The sequence below is a fragment of the Platichthys flesus genome, chromosome 23 (assembly GCF_949316205.1).
Source record: "Platichthys flesus chromosome 23, fPlaFle2.1, whole genome shotgun sequence".
Lineage (NCBI taxonomy): Eukaryota > Metazoa > Chordata > Actinopteri > Pleuronectiformes > Pleuronectidae > Platichthys > Platichthys flesus.
This window is the reverse complement of record NC_084967.1, coordinates 10,623,953-10,639,561: the sequence shown is the minus strand read 5'-3', so window position 1 is coordinate 10,639,561 and position 15,609 is coordinate 10,623,953. Positions and strand designations below refer to the sequence as shown.

Genomic DNA, 15,609 nt, shown 5'->3' with positions numbered 1-15,609 from the left:
GGCCTCTCCGCACATCGCCTTCTTTGCCAACTGGAAGGTACCAGTTCGTTTTCAGGGGTTAGAAACTTTAAAGTCCAGTTTCAGGCCTTTGATCTTGATTTTTTTCGAGTGTCTTCCTGTGGGTCGGGTCAAGGTTGTGTCAAAGGCAGAGAGCAGATGACAGCGGGAACACACACACTACCCATTTATCTCCTCGGCCGTGTTACCATCTTATCTTTACTGCCGTGTTTTTCTGCGGGATTGCATCTAAAATGTGCTGCCATTGAGATGAATTACCTTCAAACACACATAAACTGACACGCAGGAAACGTGTGGATAAGCATCACACGCACATACACACAGCGCTGGGTGGATGTTGGTCTGGCCAGTGTAGATGGGAGGAACATTGGAAATGATAAAGATCAAGGTGTAGAGAGATGACGCTGATAAAAGCTGGACTACGCTCAGAACTCATCACTCTGCTCTTAATCTCTCCTTTGCCACGTCCACATGGAAAATGATGGTGATTCCTCGAAGCCCCGATAATATCGCTTTGATGTCATTTTCATCTCCAGAAGACAAATGCAAAAAAAAAAATGCTTCTTAACTCTCCGAAAATGGTTTATTCAAGTTAGGTAGCACACAACAAAGTGAATATTGGTACTTGTATCACGTGTCGCACACAAACACACACGTACACACAGGGAAGGGAGGAGTGGTTGAGCCTCATTGCTTTCCCTTCTTTCTGTGCTTCACCATCTCGTTCATTCACTCAATTTCTCAATCTCTTTCTTTTCCATTTATTCCCTTGTTTTCCCCATCATCTGTATTTTCTCGTCAGTCTTCTCAGCCAGAATCTCCACTGCTCTCCTCTTCCTCTTCCTCTTCCTCTTCACCTGTTTATCATTCAAAATTAGTTATTTGTTATCAGGGAATATGAAATATTCAAGGGGAACTCAAGGGATTTACTACTTGCGTAAAGTTGAGGGACAGAATAGAATAAGTAAATAAATAAGAATGATAAACTTCTATATTTCATCAACACCACATGTAGGTTTAGCGCAGGCTTTCTATTACAAATGTTTTTTGAACATTTTCAATACGACGTATAAAAGATTATGGTAAACATTGATCAAATAAACATTTACAAATTGTTCAATTAAAACAACATGATACACAATATTTTTGTGTAGTTTCATTGATTATTACCACTGAGATTAGTTGCTGCACTGTTACGCTTGAATAAAACCACTGTGATGTAAAATACCAGTTTGAGAGGCTCAAACTTAACCAGTATCACAAATGTGGGCTTGTGTTAACACAACTGTTCGAGCCGCGCTCGTATTGATACAGATGTATTGGTCATTAAGTCAGTTTGAGTTTGACGTCTCAGCCCAGCAGCAGCCAAAGAAAACAACATTTGCACGTTGAAATGTTCCCTTCTATACGGTCCGAAAGAGCTACACCGTGGTGTCTTCAGATTATGGTAGTGTGTGTGTGTGCATTTGTGTTTGCGTGTGTGTGTGTCTCACCTTAAACATGCTCCTCCATCATCCATGCAGCTGTAAGGAGTTTGTTTTTGTGTTTGACTTATGTTGGATTAAAATCTTTTATCTTTCTCTCGTCTTGTTCATGATGTTTGCTTCTCTTACTCAACTTTAAAGAAATGCTTCACGCTTTTCTAATTAATACGAAAGCTACTAGGATTTTTTTTAATAACCTTTAGCCACTTCATTAACTTATCCAACATCTTTATTTATTAACTGAAACAACTCTTTTATCTCAGTTAAATAGGAAGCAGGAGCCAAGAGTTAGCTTAGCTTAGCACAAGGCTGGCAACTGGGAGGAAACAATGGAATCCACCACAGATTATAATGTACAGTGAATTGTGAAGTATAAATCTAAATGTCTGCATCACATGATGTTGATTTACAACATGTCTAAGATCTCCTTTGTCTTTTACTCTCCATGTTTCTCTCAGTTGGAGGCGGAGTTAGAGCTGTGCGAGAGGGAGGGGGCGGAGCTCCAAGAGTACGCCAATCAGGTCCTGCAGCAGATCGCCGACCGATGCCCCGACATCTTGGAACAAGTCGTCAACGCCCTGGAGGACAGCTGCTGACACACACACACGGACACACACATAAGGACACACACAAGCACGCACACACACACACACACACACACGCACACACACACAGTCAGCCAGCCCCAATAATATCCCCTGATTGTAGATACTCAGTGTTGGACATGAAGATGAAAACTTTCTCTTCACTCATCTCGTTTTCACAGATGAGAAAGTGGATCCACAAAAAAAGAAAAAGAAATCCAGATATAAAATATTCATCCACTGCGTCTTCAGTCCACATTGTATATTTTATATGGGGGGGGGGGGGCAGCTAAGGGAAAATACTGTTCACCTTTCCACCCTTCAGTGCTTTGTTGGCATGCTAATTAATTGGAAAATAGTTTTTGACACGTCACAGCGGCCATCTTGTGTCCTTCCAGGTGATCAGCAGTTGTAACTAGTGACTGTGACTTGTATTTTATTGAGGAGGAAGGATAAAAAAAAAAAAATCTAACTGTATTTGAGAGTGAGTTGAGTTTGCCAGGTTGTTTTCTGATGCCAGACTTACACTCTATTGTCACACTGTCCTTTATTCAGATAAGAGTGTGTCTATTTCAGCTGCCTTTGTTTCTTTACATCATTTGCTGCTATCGTTTTCACCTTTAGTTCCTTTTCTTGTATTTTTTTTTCTCTTCCGTCAGGTATCTGATGAAAGGTCCCGGCTCGCAGTGTATTTTTTTCTTTCCCCGGCCGGTGTGTAAATTGTAAAGAGAGAAGTTTTAATTAACAGCTACACAGAATTCATCAGGGGAACACAACACAACACTTCCATCTATTGTCTCACACAACAAACGAAAAGCATAAAACCACAATAACTCTCGCAATAGTCCCTTTATGAAAACACGCCCGTGGGGATGGTTTGTGTTTCTCTCTAACCTGAGAAAGCAACACGTTCTGTTGGGTTGTGCGTTCGTGCTGAGCTCAGATGATCCCTCACTCACCCTCCTGTGACAATCCCTTAACACGAGCAGACGTCTGGACTCGCTCATTCCCCCTCATCAATACACCGTCGGTTTTTCTTTCTCGGGAGGGAAGGGGAACATGAAATAAATGTTATATATTTTTTTGCTTTTGGTAATATATGAATATATAAAACACTAATCTTGTTGAAATTGAAAATATTGTCATCTCTTGGTCGGTATGTTACATAATGTGTCAAGATATATTTTGCCTTTCTTTGTGTGTGTGTGATTTGGAAGAGAGCACAGGTCTGTTGCTGTACGTTGCACCGACTCACGGCTCCGTGTCCACCAGGAACGTTTCTCCTCACGCTCCCTCTCTTGTTCTTGTTGTGTTACTGAGGTAATGACACTCGAATGCATGTTTCCCACAGCGCTGACAGCCCGAGCATGGATTTACACACTTGCAGCACAGAGCACAGGAGGATCTAATTGATTCGAATTCATGGAGAAGCTCCTCTGACTGGGGGTGTTTTTAGTTTGAGCTGTTTTTCCGATTCAGGGGCCGCATCCCTCTGAGGAGGAAGACACCCCAAAAAGACAAATGGAAGACAGCTAGCTATGCGTGTGGCTCCTTTATGTCCTCTGAATGAGGTGGTCCCTGAATTTGGACACAGCTGTAGTCTCATTCTGTGCTGAGTGCTGAACACATGACTGACGTTGGCCACATGCAACTTGAGCTCTCTTAAAAAAATTTAAAAACTAACCCGGTGGACACGGAACCCAAAGACAGGGATTTACACAACATCCTCAAATCTGATTAGACTGAAGAACTTTTCTCCGCACCTCAGCAGTGTCTTAACAAGTCAAAAGCAACATCAGGAGTTTCATTTCAAAAATTGTTTTTACGGAGGACGACTCTGGAGTCTGGTGTGGTGTAACATTTGACACACGAAGGTTGTTTTATTTTGAAATGAAACTCAGTCAGATATGTGCGTGTTGTCGTAAATCCAGTGTTTAGTTTTGCCTGTTTTATACTGATGATGTTTTGTCTTTGGGGCTGGTGATGACTGGAACTCACCGTGACTCTGTCGTGGATCGAAAATGAAAGAATGGAAATAAAATATGAATTTATCTTTTCTTTTTGTGGAAGGATTGTTTTTGTCTCCTTTGCTTCTTTTTGTCCAAAGGGTGAATTGTCTCTCTCATATATTTTTCTTTTGAGGGATTTACAGAGGCCAGAAGAGGTGAAGGTATTAATACCTCACAAGAAGGGAATTAAGAAGGGATAAAGACAAATGTAAACATACTTTGTGCAACAGAAATGTTATTTTCATTCCTCAAATTTTCTGGGAAGCTGTTCAGTTTGTGTTCCCTCACAAACGCCTGCACACACTGGTGAGTGTGTGTGAACTCAGTGGACCGATCCTGCATCTTTCCACTTGTCCTCTCTCCTTCCTCCCTTTTTCATTTTACCTCCTTCGCTCTCTCTATCTTCTTCCTTCACATGAAAACTCGACTCAGCCTCTTATCTTGTCACCAGTGGTTCATTTTCCAGTCCGCCCACAATAACGACATTATTCCAGACCCCTGGTTTCTCTATCTCCACCAGTGTCCTTTCAGAAAACACTCACCATGATGCTGGTTGGAAGCCAGTGTCTAATCTCCAACCTGCTCTTTGAGTTTCTACGGTCAAAAAAACTGGTTCCACTGTGGCATCAAGAATTTGCTGGTCTAGAGGAAAGAATCACTGGGGCAGGGACCAAAATACTGTGACCACCATTTAAATAAATAAAAAAAGAGCATACTTTTGCACGTGGAAAAGCAAACTGGTTCTTATAAGGTTGACAAGCTGAACTCTGAAACAGCACTTGCACCAGGTTCACCCGGGTCGAAAAGCGGTAACACACACACACACACACACACACACACACACTCCAGAAACGTACATTGACTTTCAATTTGCATCATTTCCGACAATAAAGAGCTGCTTAACATTATGCACCAGCCACTCCCTGTGCTTGTGTGTGTTCTTGTTGTCTAGATTCTTCTCTAACACACTTGACCGTTTCTTAGAAAATAGGTCAGAGTATTTTGGAAAGTCATGTTTCTGCAGTGGACGCTTCATACTTGAAACCAGATGAGTGAATTTAACTGGTTTCAGATGCACCACAGAAGACCAGAGGAAACTTTTTAAGATGGAAACAAGATGAATGTTTGTGTGTGAAGGTAAAAGGCAGCAGGTTAATTACATAGAAACTGTAGAAAGAAACACACACACAGACACACTCTCTTTATTCTTTGAATATGGCGGCAGCTCAGTGTTACGAGTCGGACTCGTCCAACTAGAAAATCAGGTTTAACAGACCCACTCAGCTCGTCTGACCTCAAGCCTTAACCTTCACCACGTCTTTGACCTCGTCCTCTGTGAAGAATTTCCGCGCAGGGATGAAAACATCATCAGGTCGCCGGGGTCGTTCTGTTTTTCACACAATAACGCACATCAAACACTCGGCTGACAGTCTGTAAACGCCGGCGTCTGCCGTCACATGTGGCAACGCTTTGCACGTGTACGAGCACCTGGGAGCGCGTGGGCAATCGGTTCTGCTTTCTCCATCGACTGTCCTAATAAAAGCCTGCGGAGGGAGACCGAGGGGAAGGACAGAGGAGGAGGAGGAACGCATGTATGACTCCCTGATTTATGTGATGGCAAAAGTGAGAGAGTGATGGAGTGAGAGATGGGGTAGACGGGACCCACCGAGCAGCAGCCATCATTTCTGTCAGAATCCGTCTTCCATCTTTCCTTCTTGCTCCTTCTTTCACGTGTCAGCCTTCCCTCTGTGTGTGTGTCTGTGTGTGGGTGGGGGGGTCCACCTGCTTGCTTGCGGTTTGTCACCTAATCAACTCTTCAACCTGCAAGATTCAATCTGCAACTCTGAACTGTTCCTCCTCTCATCTCTGCTTTGACACAGAAACTCCAGAACAGAAAGTTCCAGAACAAGATGAATACACCTGGTTAAATTTATAGACTCAAAAAAGTGTCGGAGAAGTATCTGTGCTTTATATTCCATATGGTTGTGTTCATGTTTTATACACTAACAGTCTGACGTTGCAATTATTGGGAATAATCTGTATTTTACCATACTATACTATACATAGCTATACTTTACTATACTATATGCTATGCTATACTGTAAAATGCATTATGAATGAGCTGTCAGGTTGTAGCCATCTCTCGTCCAATGACAGCTGGGATTGAGCCCCCAACAGTTCTTACAGGATCAACAGGATGGAAATCATTATAAGACAGTATGGGACAGGGACTATACTACTATAACTATACTAGTAATACTAATACATATTATTTATAGAGTAATTTCAATACTCAAATACACTTTACAGAAGTTAAACAACAGAGAAAGTAAATAAAAGTAATATAACAAAATGATTTTTATGTTTCTCCCTGTTTGGACTTGTCTCTCACACTTTGACTCACCTGTCTTTGCACAACAAGTCGATAAGATCCACTGATACTGCTTCACAAGTCAAAAAGCACAGATGTCCTTGAGATAACATGTTCTTATGAACACGTGTGTGTCCTGAGTGTGTCCTGCGTGTCCTGTATTTGTGTGTGTGTGTGTGTGTACAGACAGCCCATGTCTTGTGTGTACAGACAGCCCATGTCTTCTCTCCATGACTGTGGAGGAGCCACGAGCGGAGGAAGTAGAGAAGTGAGCGGCTGCAGAGGAAGCGGGGAGCAGGGCTCGGGTTTGGCTTTGGGACGATGTGGTTTCAATCATCACACATCACGTCAAGCGCGGGCGATAAAGAAGAAGACGGAGAGGGTGATGGAGAGAAAGAGAAAACAGAGAGAGAGGAGGGCAGGGAGCAAAACCAACTGCAGCTCCATTCAGGACACACACTCCTGGTATATTACATGTTTTCAGGGTAAATGATTCATGGTGTCAGTTGTGGTTGGACGGCATCAGCTTGTGTCTGGTTCCTTTACTCTCTGAATACAGATATGTCTTTATTTCTTCTAATAAATGGTGTGTAGAGTCAATGAATGACTGGATGAAGGAGGGGGGGGGGGGGCGGTAGGAAAAGGTTCTGAGAGGAAATAAAAACGAGGTGAGAGGAGCAGAGCCTCTAAAATAAGCTGTTAGCCACCGACTGTCCAAACATGCACCCACACCGTTTTCCTCTCCTCCTCCTCCTCTCCTCCTCCTCTGTCTAGAGAAAGTCTCTCTCACGCTTAGAATAAGACTCTGGTGAATCACAGCAGTCAGTTGTCAGGATGGCCGAGCGGTCTAAGGCGCCAGACTCAAGGACTGATTCCTTCCTGGTCAAAGGGACTTCTGGTCTCTGAATGGAGGTGGGGTTCAAATCCCACTTCTGACAATACTTTAACAGATTGAAGGCAGGATTTAGTAGAATCCTAAAAACACCTGATCCAAACAACCAAGTCAGTCTAACTGTGATAATCAGACTGTCAGCAACAAAGAACGACTTCTTCTGTAGGCGAGACTTTCATGTGTGTAACATCTTCCATGCAAATGTATTTGATGTTGCAAAAAGGAAATTAAGTTATTCTTTGTAATTAAATGTAAAGCTCATCTACAAGCAATGTCTCTGTCAGGATGGCCGAGCGGTCTAAGGCGCCAGACTCAAGAACTGACTCCTTCCTGGTCAAGGGACTTCTGGTCTCCGAATGGAGGCGTGGGTTCAAATCCCACTTCTGACAGATGTTTTATATGGAGGACCATACATGACTTAAGTAAAAATAAATAAATACAGAAATAAATAAATAAATGAATAAATAAAAAAGGAAATAAATAAATAAATACAGAAATAAATAAATAAATATGTTAATACCAAGAGAAATGTCAAAATAAATGTCTTAAATATATTTGCACATTTATTTATTCCCTGATACATTTCCTTTTCATTTGCAGTGTCCTTATGCTAATGAGAAAGGCGGGCCTAACCGCAGTCTCATGCAGGATTGGTCACAAGAGTGTAATGATCCAGCCCTACTACTTCTGCCTCTCAATGCTGGTGTCCAGTAGCTGTTTGCAGCGTTGAGCCAGTTCACACTTAAAATTAACTAGTTCAAGTTCAGAGGGTTAGTTAAGGTTATTTTTTATTGGGATGATTTAGCTGTCAGTAGTCCTGACTGTGAGCGTCACGTCTCGTGTTGTACTGAGCACAATGAGCGAGCCGAGAGGAGAAGGAGGAAACAGAAACTCCAGCTCGGTACAAACCACCTGCAGCTTCTGCTCTGATCATGAAGCCGCTGATCTCTGAGCAGATGTGACCAGAGAAGCTCTGTGTTTTCACTGTTTCCACTGTTCTACAAAGTCACTAACTGGCTGTTTCACGGTGAAGAGATCAAGTCTCAGTCACTGCCCGTGTCTCTGAGGGAGTGTGTGGTGGAGCAGGGGCTGTGTGTGTGTAGCTCAGTTGACCAATCCTGCTCGAGACTGAGGTTAGGCCCGCCTTTCTCATTAGCATAAGAACACTGCAAATGCAAAGGAAATGTATCAGGGAATAAATAAATGTGCAAATATTTTTAAGACATTTCTTTTGACATTTCTTTTGGTATCAACGTATTTATTTATTTATTTCTGTATTAATTAATTTTTTTCCTTTTTTATTTATTTATTTAATTCTGTATTTATTTATACATTTATTTATTTATTTATTTTTACTTAAGTCATGTATGGTCCTCCATATGTATGGTCCTCCATAATGGCTTAAGTATAAATAAGTAAATAAATAAACATATAAATAAAAACATAAATAAAAAAAGGTAATTAATGAATTAATACAGAAATAAATAAATACCTTAATAACAACAGAAATGTCTAAATAAATGTCTTAAATATATTTGCACATTTATTTATTCCCTAAGCTATTTATTTTACGATTTCAGTGTCCTTATGCTAATGAGAAAAAGGCGGGCCTAACCTCAGTCTCGAGCAGGATTGGTAACAGGAGTGTAATGATCCAGCCCTACTACTTCTGCCTCTCAATGCTGACTGGTGTCCAGTATACTGGACCATAGATATTTATATATAAAGGCTAGGTGTCTCATCTGCGTTTCCGGTCAACGGAGTCGAACGTCCTCACATGGCAGCCATCTTGCCACAGGCAGCTCGCCCACCCATAACATGGTGTTGGTAGTGATACGTTGTAGAAAATAACATAATTATTCATAAGTATGCAGTGTCATAACTACATCTCTGACGTTTGTAACAAACCGAACCGTTTAAAAATCGGTTGAGAATTTAGCAAGTTATGGTTATTTAAAAAGTACGTACCTCTACAACACAATGTCATGGGTGGGCGAGCTGCCTGTGGCAAGATGGCCGCCATGTGCGGACGTTCAACTCCGTTGGCCGAGACATCTATACTTTATATATATATATGTACTGGACACCAGTCAGCTATAGCTGTTTGCAGCGCTGAGACATTTCTGTTGTTATTAACGTATTTATTTATTTATTTCTGTATTAACTAATTAATTTCCTTTTTCATTTATTTATTTGTTTATTTAATTCTGTATTTATTTATACATTTATTTATTTAGTTATTTATTCTTAAGTCATGTATGATCCTCCATACCATAAAAGACAGGACTGAGTAACACCCTGAAAACACGTGATCCAAACGACCAACTCAGTCTAACTCTGTGATCATCAGACTCTGTCAGTAACAACAGGACGTCAATCAATATCTTCTTGTGTGGGCGACATTTTCATGAGTGTATCTTCTTCCAATGCAAATGTATTTAATGTGACCAAAAACAAATATAAAGTTATTACAAAATAAAGCTATATATATATGCTCCTCTTACAAAAATCTCTATGTCAGGATGGCCGAGCGGTCTAAGGCGCCAGACTCAAGGAATGACTCCTTCCTAGTCAAAGGGATTTCTGGTCTCCGAATGGAGGCGTGGGTTCGAACCCCACTTCTGACAGATATTTTAAACTCTCTGCGAAGTCTCTTTTCCTTCAACTCAAGTTTAATTTAGACTCTAAACTGAATAAAATCACGTAAAAAACAACAGCTGGGAACTGAACAATGAGCTTGGGTTCAAATCCCACTCCGGACACGTGCTTTTTTCTCCGCTGTTTCAGGGTAGTTGAAGAACACACCTTTCTTTCCTCCTGTGTCTGCGTGCAATAACTTTCTCCTCCCTCCTCCCTCCTTCCCTCCCTCTCTCCTCCCTCTGCACCGGTGGGCCGGCGGACACTTTTCCACATCACACTGCAGGACAGTCCCCCAGACAGAGACACAACTTCTCTTCTCCTTTGTCTCACTCCTGTCCTGACTCTCTCTCTTCTTCGCCAAACTCCTCGCTCTTGTTTCTTTTTTTGACGCGTAAAACTTCTGAAGATCTGTGGACTGCGTCAGCCCCCCCCCTCCTTCCTCCTCTTCTTGTTCCTCCTCCGTGCGTAATCAGCTGGACAGTTTGGAAACTTGTGATGTGGAGAAATCTCACTTTTCTTCCTGACACCTGTTGCTGAGTGAGGACGCAGGGGCGCACAGAGCCGTGCACACCTAGGAGGCGCGGAGCGTGTGCACCGACACTCATCGTGTGGCTTCACTTCTTCGTGTGTGCGCCACAGTGTTGGGGACTCTCGTGGACGCGCACAGGTCCACGGTCCACCGGAGGCTGCGTTCACACATCTACTCATGGACTTTTTCTGAGTGTGTGTTGCGAGTTGCGCAGTAGAAGTCGTGTTTGAAGAAAGTGGACACTTGGAAGAAGTTGTGTGTGCGCTGTGCTCCAGGCTGCTTCTGCTGCTGCTGCTGCTGTGGGGTCTGTCTGAAGGGTTCCCCCCTCCTCCTTTCAATGAAAACACCGACCTGTGTGCAGTTTCCCAGCCGGGCAGGGAGTCACACTTTTCGGACTTGAGAGCTGTGGATGGTGGGAGGAGGACTTGTCCTTGGAGAGCTGAGGAGCAACTGGATTTACGCACAGCAGATCAGGTAAGAAAACGTATTTTATAATGTTTTATTGACCTTAAAGTTCTCAGAGAAGATCATTACACGTTACACACACTGCACCCACACTTTCCACATGTCTATACAATGCTGCAGAAATGTTACATAGTATATGAATTACTATGTGTTTATGTGTATTAGTATTTTATTTCAGTGAAATCTTGTGTATGTGAAGTGTTTGCTGTGTGATGAGAGTTTGGATGAAACTTTCTGAACTTGGTTTCGGACTTTGTTCCATTGGAGCTCGTTGTGCTTCTTTTTTTTTGGTCTCCACAATGTCTCTGCTGTCAGAATGGACTCGTTTCATGACTTTTGGCTTTGAATTTGGGAGTGTGTGTGTGCGTGTGTGTGTGTGTGTGTGCGTGTGTGTGTGTGTGTGTGTGTCCCTCTCGCCCTGCGGTGGAGACCAGGACTATTTCGGTCGAAATGTTGCACAAATGTTTCTCTCTGTCCAGAGGAGCTGCCTCCGGCTTCATCTGGACTAGAGACGCTCTGGTTAAAACTTTGTGGCATCAAGTTGATATAAACACAAACACACACATTGTCCTGCACAGGGACAGTGGACGGACAGCTCCGTCATGTTCTGAGTAAAAAGCTGCTCCGGGTATGTTGGTGTTGTCCTGTGTGAACCTTCTGTTCATATGTGACTAGATTGTCCTGCATGGAAAATGCATGGAAGTCCTAAAGTATTCCTCAGCGTGGACATGTTGCAGCTTGTGTTGGACATTTCACACACATGACAATAAATTGAAGATCAGTGGAGAGCACACACATCCGCAGAGGCCCAACACAATTCACACACGTATAGATATCAGTTCTCTTAATGTGCCTGTTTTGTTTCATAAAGCTCCATGAATTATTCTCTGAGAAATCAATGAAAATATCGAATAATATCCTGTCTCCATGGTGGCGTACGTTCAAATCCCACTCATAGATCAACTTGGGAAGGATTGTGACTCCACTGTCAGGATGGCCGAGCGGTCTAAGGCGCCAGACTCAAGGACTGACTCCTTCCTGGTCAAAGGGATTTCTGACCTCCGAATGGAGGCGTGGGTTCAAATCCCACTTCTGACATCTATATTGTGTCCACTGTTGTCTGGTACTGAGAAACACAACTTTCTTTCCTCCTGTGTCTGTGTGCTATAACTTTGTCTCCCCTCCCTCTTTAAAACGCTGTTCTCCAAAAAATAAGTCTTTCAACAATTTTAAGACTTTCTCAAGGGAGCCACAAACACTCATTAAGCCAATTAGACCAATTTAGAGATAGATAGATACTGTATTGATCTCCATAGGGAAATGAAATTGTCACAGCAGCAGCCTGGAATATCAAATACAATAAAATACAAAGTAGAAATACGCTCAGCAGGAAAATACAGGTGTGTGTGTGTCTGTGTGTGTTTGAAGAAGAAAACACATGAAATTTGTAAAAGAACATTTCACTCATTAGTTTCTTTACGCAGATATTTTAATCAACTAAAGACTTCATCTTCCTGCTCTTTGGATCCTTGTATCTTCTTTTGTTCAGAGCAGACCAAAGTGAGTTTCTCCGTCTGTCAGCTCATGTGGAAGCAGATCAGATTTATCTTCTAAATGTGACGTGATGCAATGGCGTCTCCGGTAGAGTCTAAAATCCACATGAGCCATGGAGCCGACTGTGTGTGTGCGTGTGTGAATGTGTGTGTGAGGGTAGATAGTAATGTTAGATGTGTAGATAGAGGTGGTGAAAAGTGTTGCTGTCAACAGGTTAGCCATTAGAGAGAGATAATCTCTCTTCCTCCTCCCTCCCTGTCGACCAGCTCTACCTCTGTTCTTTCTCTCCTCCCCTCTCCTCCCTCCCTCTCGCTCTTTCATTCATGACATGATTTTTCTCTACTTGTCATTAAAGCTTCTCTTTTCTCTCAACCCGTCTTCTTTCTCTTACAGCTGCATTGTTTTGGATCGATGCTGTGTGCGTCTCTCATTTCAGCCTTGATTTGTAGAAACGTTATCATTTGATTTGAGATATTTAACGGTTTAATGCAGAGTATATTAGAAAAGCTCAAGAAGGTCTTCAACAAAATCTGTCTCACTTTGTTTGTTTACGCCCAAATTAGCGAGTATACGCAAGTTTTTATTGAATAAGGCTGTTGATTTTTCCTTTTCCAGTATAGGGGAGTTATAGTTGTCTGTCTGTCTTTTTCCCCTAGTTGCGTCATGTTCGAACTCACAAACACACAAACATATCAGAAACCAACGTGTTCTAAGCTTCACCATTCACTTTGCATCATACATATAAAAAAAAAAACTCTTACAAATTGTTCCCAAGATATAAAAAACAATTGCGCAACGCAACGTGCATTAAAACGTTGTGTCTTGAAAAGGTGCAAATAGAGTCTAGAAGAAAATGGTGAGCTCCCCCGGGTGTCATGTTTCCATCACTGTCAATCGGAGCCGGAACCAATGAAAACCTGTTTTTACTGCAGAGTCATTGGATCTACTCCCATTGCAGAAAAAGCCAGATGTTAGCAGATGTTTTTTCTAATGATTATTTATGTCTATGGCCATCAAATCTACATCCTGAACATTCTCTCATTGTAAAATGTTGCCTTTGTATGTCTCCGTGTGTGAATCTGTGTGTGAATCTGTTTGTGTCTGTGTGTGTGTGTGTGTGTGTGTGTGTGTGTGTGCGTGTGTGTGTGTGTGTGTCAGTGTCTGTCTATGTGTGTGCCCTCAAACTGCTGAGAAAAACCTTTCTTTAACCAAACACACAATGTGTTGCTTGAGTGTCCTCTCCATCGGAACAGAGCAATTAGGGAAGAAGACTAAGTGAGCAGGTATGTGTTTGTGTGTGTGTTTGTGTGTGTGTGTGTGTTCATATAGATATTTGAGTAGATGGGTCGTCTGAAAGCATATATGAATCCTCAAGGTCATTCACAAGTCTATAGTTAGGTCTGTAGGTTTGTGTGAGTCTGTGAGTGTGTGTGTTTGTATGTGTGTATTTGTGTGTGTGTGTGTGTGTGTCCCATATGTTATACAATGAATTTGGACATAAGGGAAACATTATTGATTTATGTTGGTTTTTTTTCTGTAAGTTGTGGTCACCAGTTTGTAAACTGGGAAACTGGGAAACGTGGGAAATGTTTGTAAAAGTGTGTGAAGTATCTGAGATAGAGAAGGTTTGAAACTAGATGTGTTACATGTGTGTGTATTTTAGCCCAGTGGGAACACTAATGACTAACTTGGATTCACACATACACACACGCACACACAGTGGTCCATGTGAAGTGGACGGCTTCTCCAGTGGAGGGGCCAGTATTTTAAACTCTTATCTCTGATTGGTCGACTTGATTCCTGGGAATTCCTCCCAGAGCAGTGCATGACAGGGGTACCCTCCACTTGTGTGTGTGTGTGAAGGGGCGAGAAAGAGAAGAGTGAAAGAGTGAAAGCCTTTTCATTCTCTTCTTTGACTTATTGACTTCATTTTTCTGAATTTAACTTTTTTCGGCTTAAACACCTGTGTGTGTGTGTGTTTGTGGGTTTGTGAGAGTGTGTGTATGTGTTTCCGTGTTTTAGTATTGACGATGCAAGTGTGGCCATGCGGTAGTCATTATGGTCAAGTGATGTGTGTGTGTATGCATTTCTGCATGTGTGCACTCAAAATGTGACCCGCTGGTATTTGTTATGGTGTCTGGATTCTCGTGTTTGTGTGTGTGTTAGTTTGTGTGTGTGTGTGTGTGTGTGTGTGTGTGTGTATGTTCAGACCTTTCTGGGCTGGTGGTTCAGGGCTATGCAGTGATGTCATCGGGGCGGCAGGGTGGGGTGACATGGGGTTAGAGTTTGGCAGCGGTCCTGACTCCAGCAGTCTTCGAAAGGTTTCTGACCAGTAACTGTGTGTGTTTGTTCGGTGGGTGAGTGTGTGTGTGTGTGTGTGTGCATATGGTCAGTGGTGGCGGTCAGTAGCTGTGTGCTAACAGTGCCCCACACTAATAGTAAAAGTGGTTTATTGGACACTTTATAGAGCCGGAGCTTGTTTTATAAATCCAGCGGGCTGGTACACGAGGACAGTCACTGACCAGGAGGCCACAAGACAAACAGCTTCAGAACCAGAGGAGCTGCTCTCACTGGACACTGATACACGAAATCCAGTGTTCCAAAGCAATAATGACAACATAGAATTCTAATTTTAATCATTTTTTATATTTAAATTCTTTACACTTTCTCTGGAGCAAGTTCATGTGTGAAGGAAAATGTCACAGTCAGAGTTTCTGCCCTCGACCATCTAGTATAAAGTCGGAAGAAAGTCAGGAGAATCCGATGTGAGAACCCAGCAGTATTAGAGCTGGATGTGGGTTGTGTGATTGGTCGGCCAAATCTGGGCCAAATCAATTTAGCGATCTGCTAAGGTTATTGGTTCGAATCCCAGTCTCTAAATGTATATCTCCCCAATGTTGCCTAATATGAACTGGGATTAGCTCTGACCCCCGTGACCCCTGTAGAATAAGCAGTACAGATAATGGATGGATGTTACAATTGTTCTTTAAATTTGATCAAATATCTTTGTGAGAGTCTTAAAAGATTTGAACCAGTTCTGAGTTTGGGTCCAGAAACCTCACA

General features: G+C 42.3%; 2 protein-coding genes and 3 non-coding genes across 6 annotated transcripts in view; all 5 read left to right on the top strand.

Annotated features, from left to right (window-relative positions):
- The window catches only part of LOC133948670 (ELKS/Rab6-interacting/CAST family member 1-like), a 109,003-nt gene extending 104,860 nt beyond the window's left edge, over nt 1-4,143 (top strand). For both annotated transcript variants that reach the window (XM_062382583.1, XM_062382582.1), the window contains one exon: nt 1,961-4,143. In XM_062382583.1, coding sequence (XP_062238567.1) covers nt 1,961-2,098 — 138 coding nt within the window. In that variant the 3' untranslated portion in view covers nt 2,099-4,143. The remainder of the gene's footprint in view (nt 1-1,960) is intronic.
- Nucleotides 4,144-7,637: 3,494 nt separating this feature from the next.
- On the top strand, nt 7,638-7,747 carry trnal-caa (transfer RNA leucine (anticodon CAA)). The gene is made up of 2 exons: nt 7,638-7,675; nt 7,702-7,747. It is a non-coding gene; the product is annotated as a tRNA-Leu (tRNA).
- A 2,127-nt stretch (nt 7,748-9,874) lies between these two features.
- Nucleotides 9,875-9,985, top strand: trnal-caa (transfer RNA leucine (anticodon CAA)). Its single transcript has 2 exons — nt 9,875-9,912; nt 9,940-9,985. It is a non-coding gene; the product is annotated as a tRNA-Leu (tRNA).
- A 327-nt stretch (nt 9,986-10,312) lies between these two features.
- wnt5b (wingless-type MMTV integration site family, member 5b) overlaps nt 10,313-15,609 on the top strand; it is a 78,941-nt gene continuing 73,644 nt past the window's right edge. Inside the window, exon 1 of the mRNA XM_062382648.1 lies at nt 10,313-11,001. The gene's annotated coding sequence lies outside the window, so the exon portion shown is untranslated. The remainder of the gene's footprint in view (nt 11,002-15,609) is intronic.
- On the top strand, nt 11,980-12,090 carry trnal-caa (transfer RNA leucine (anticodon CAA)). Its single transcript has 2 exons — nt 11,980-12,017; nt 12,045-12,090. It is a non-coding gene; the product is annotated as a tRNA-Leu (tRNA).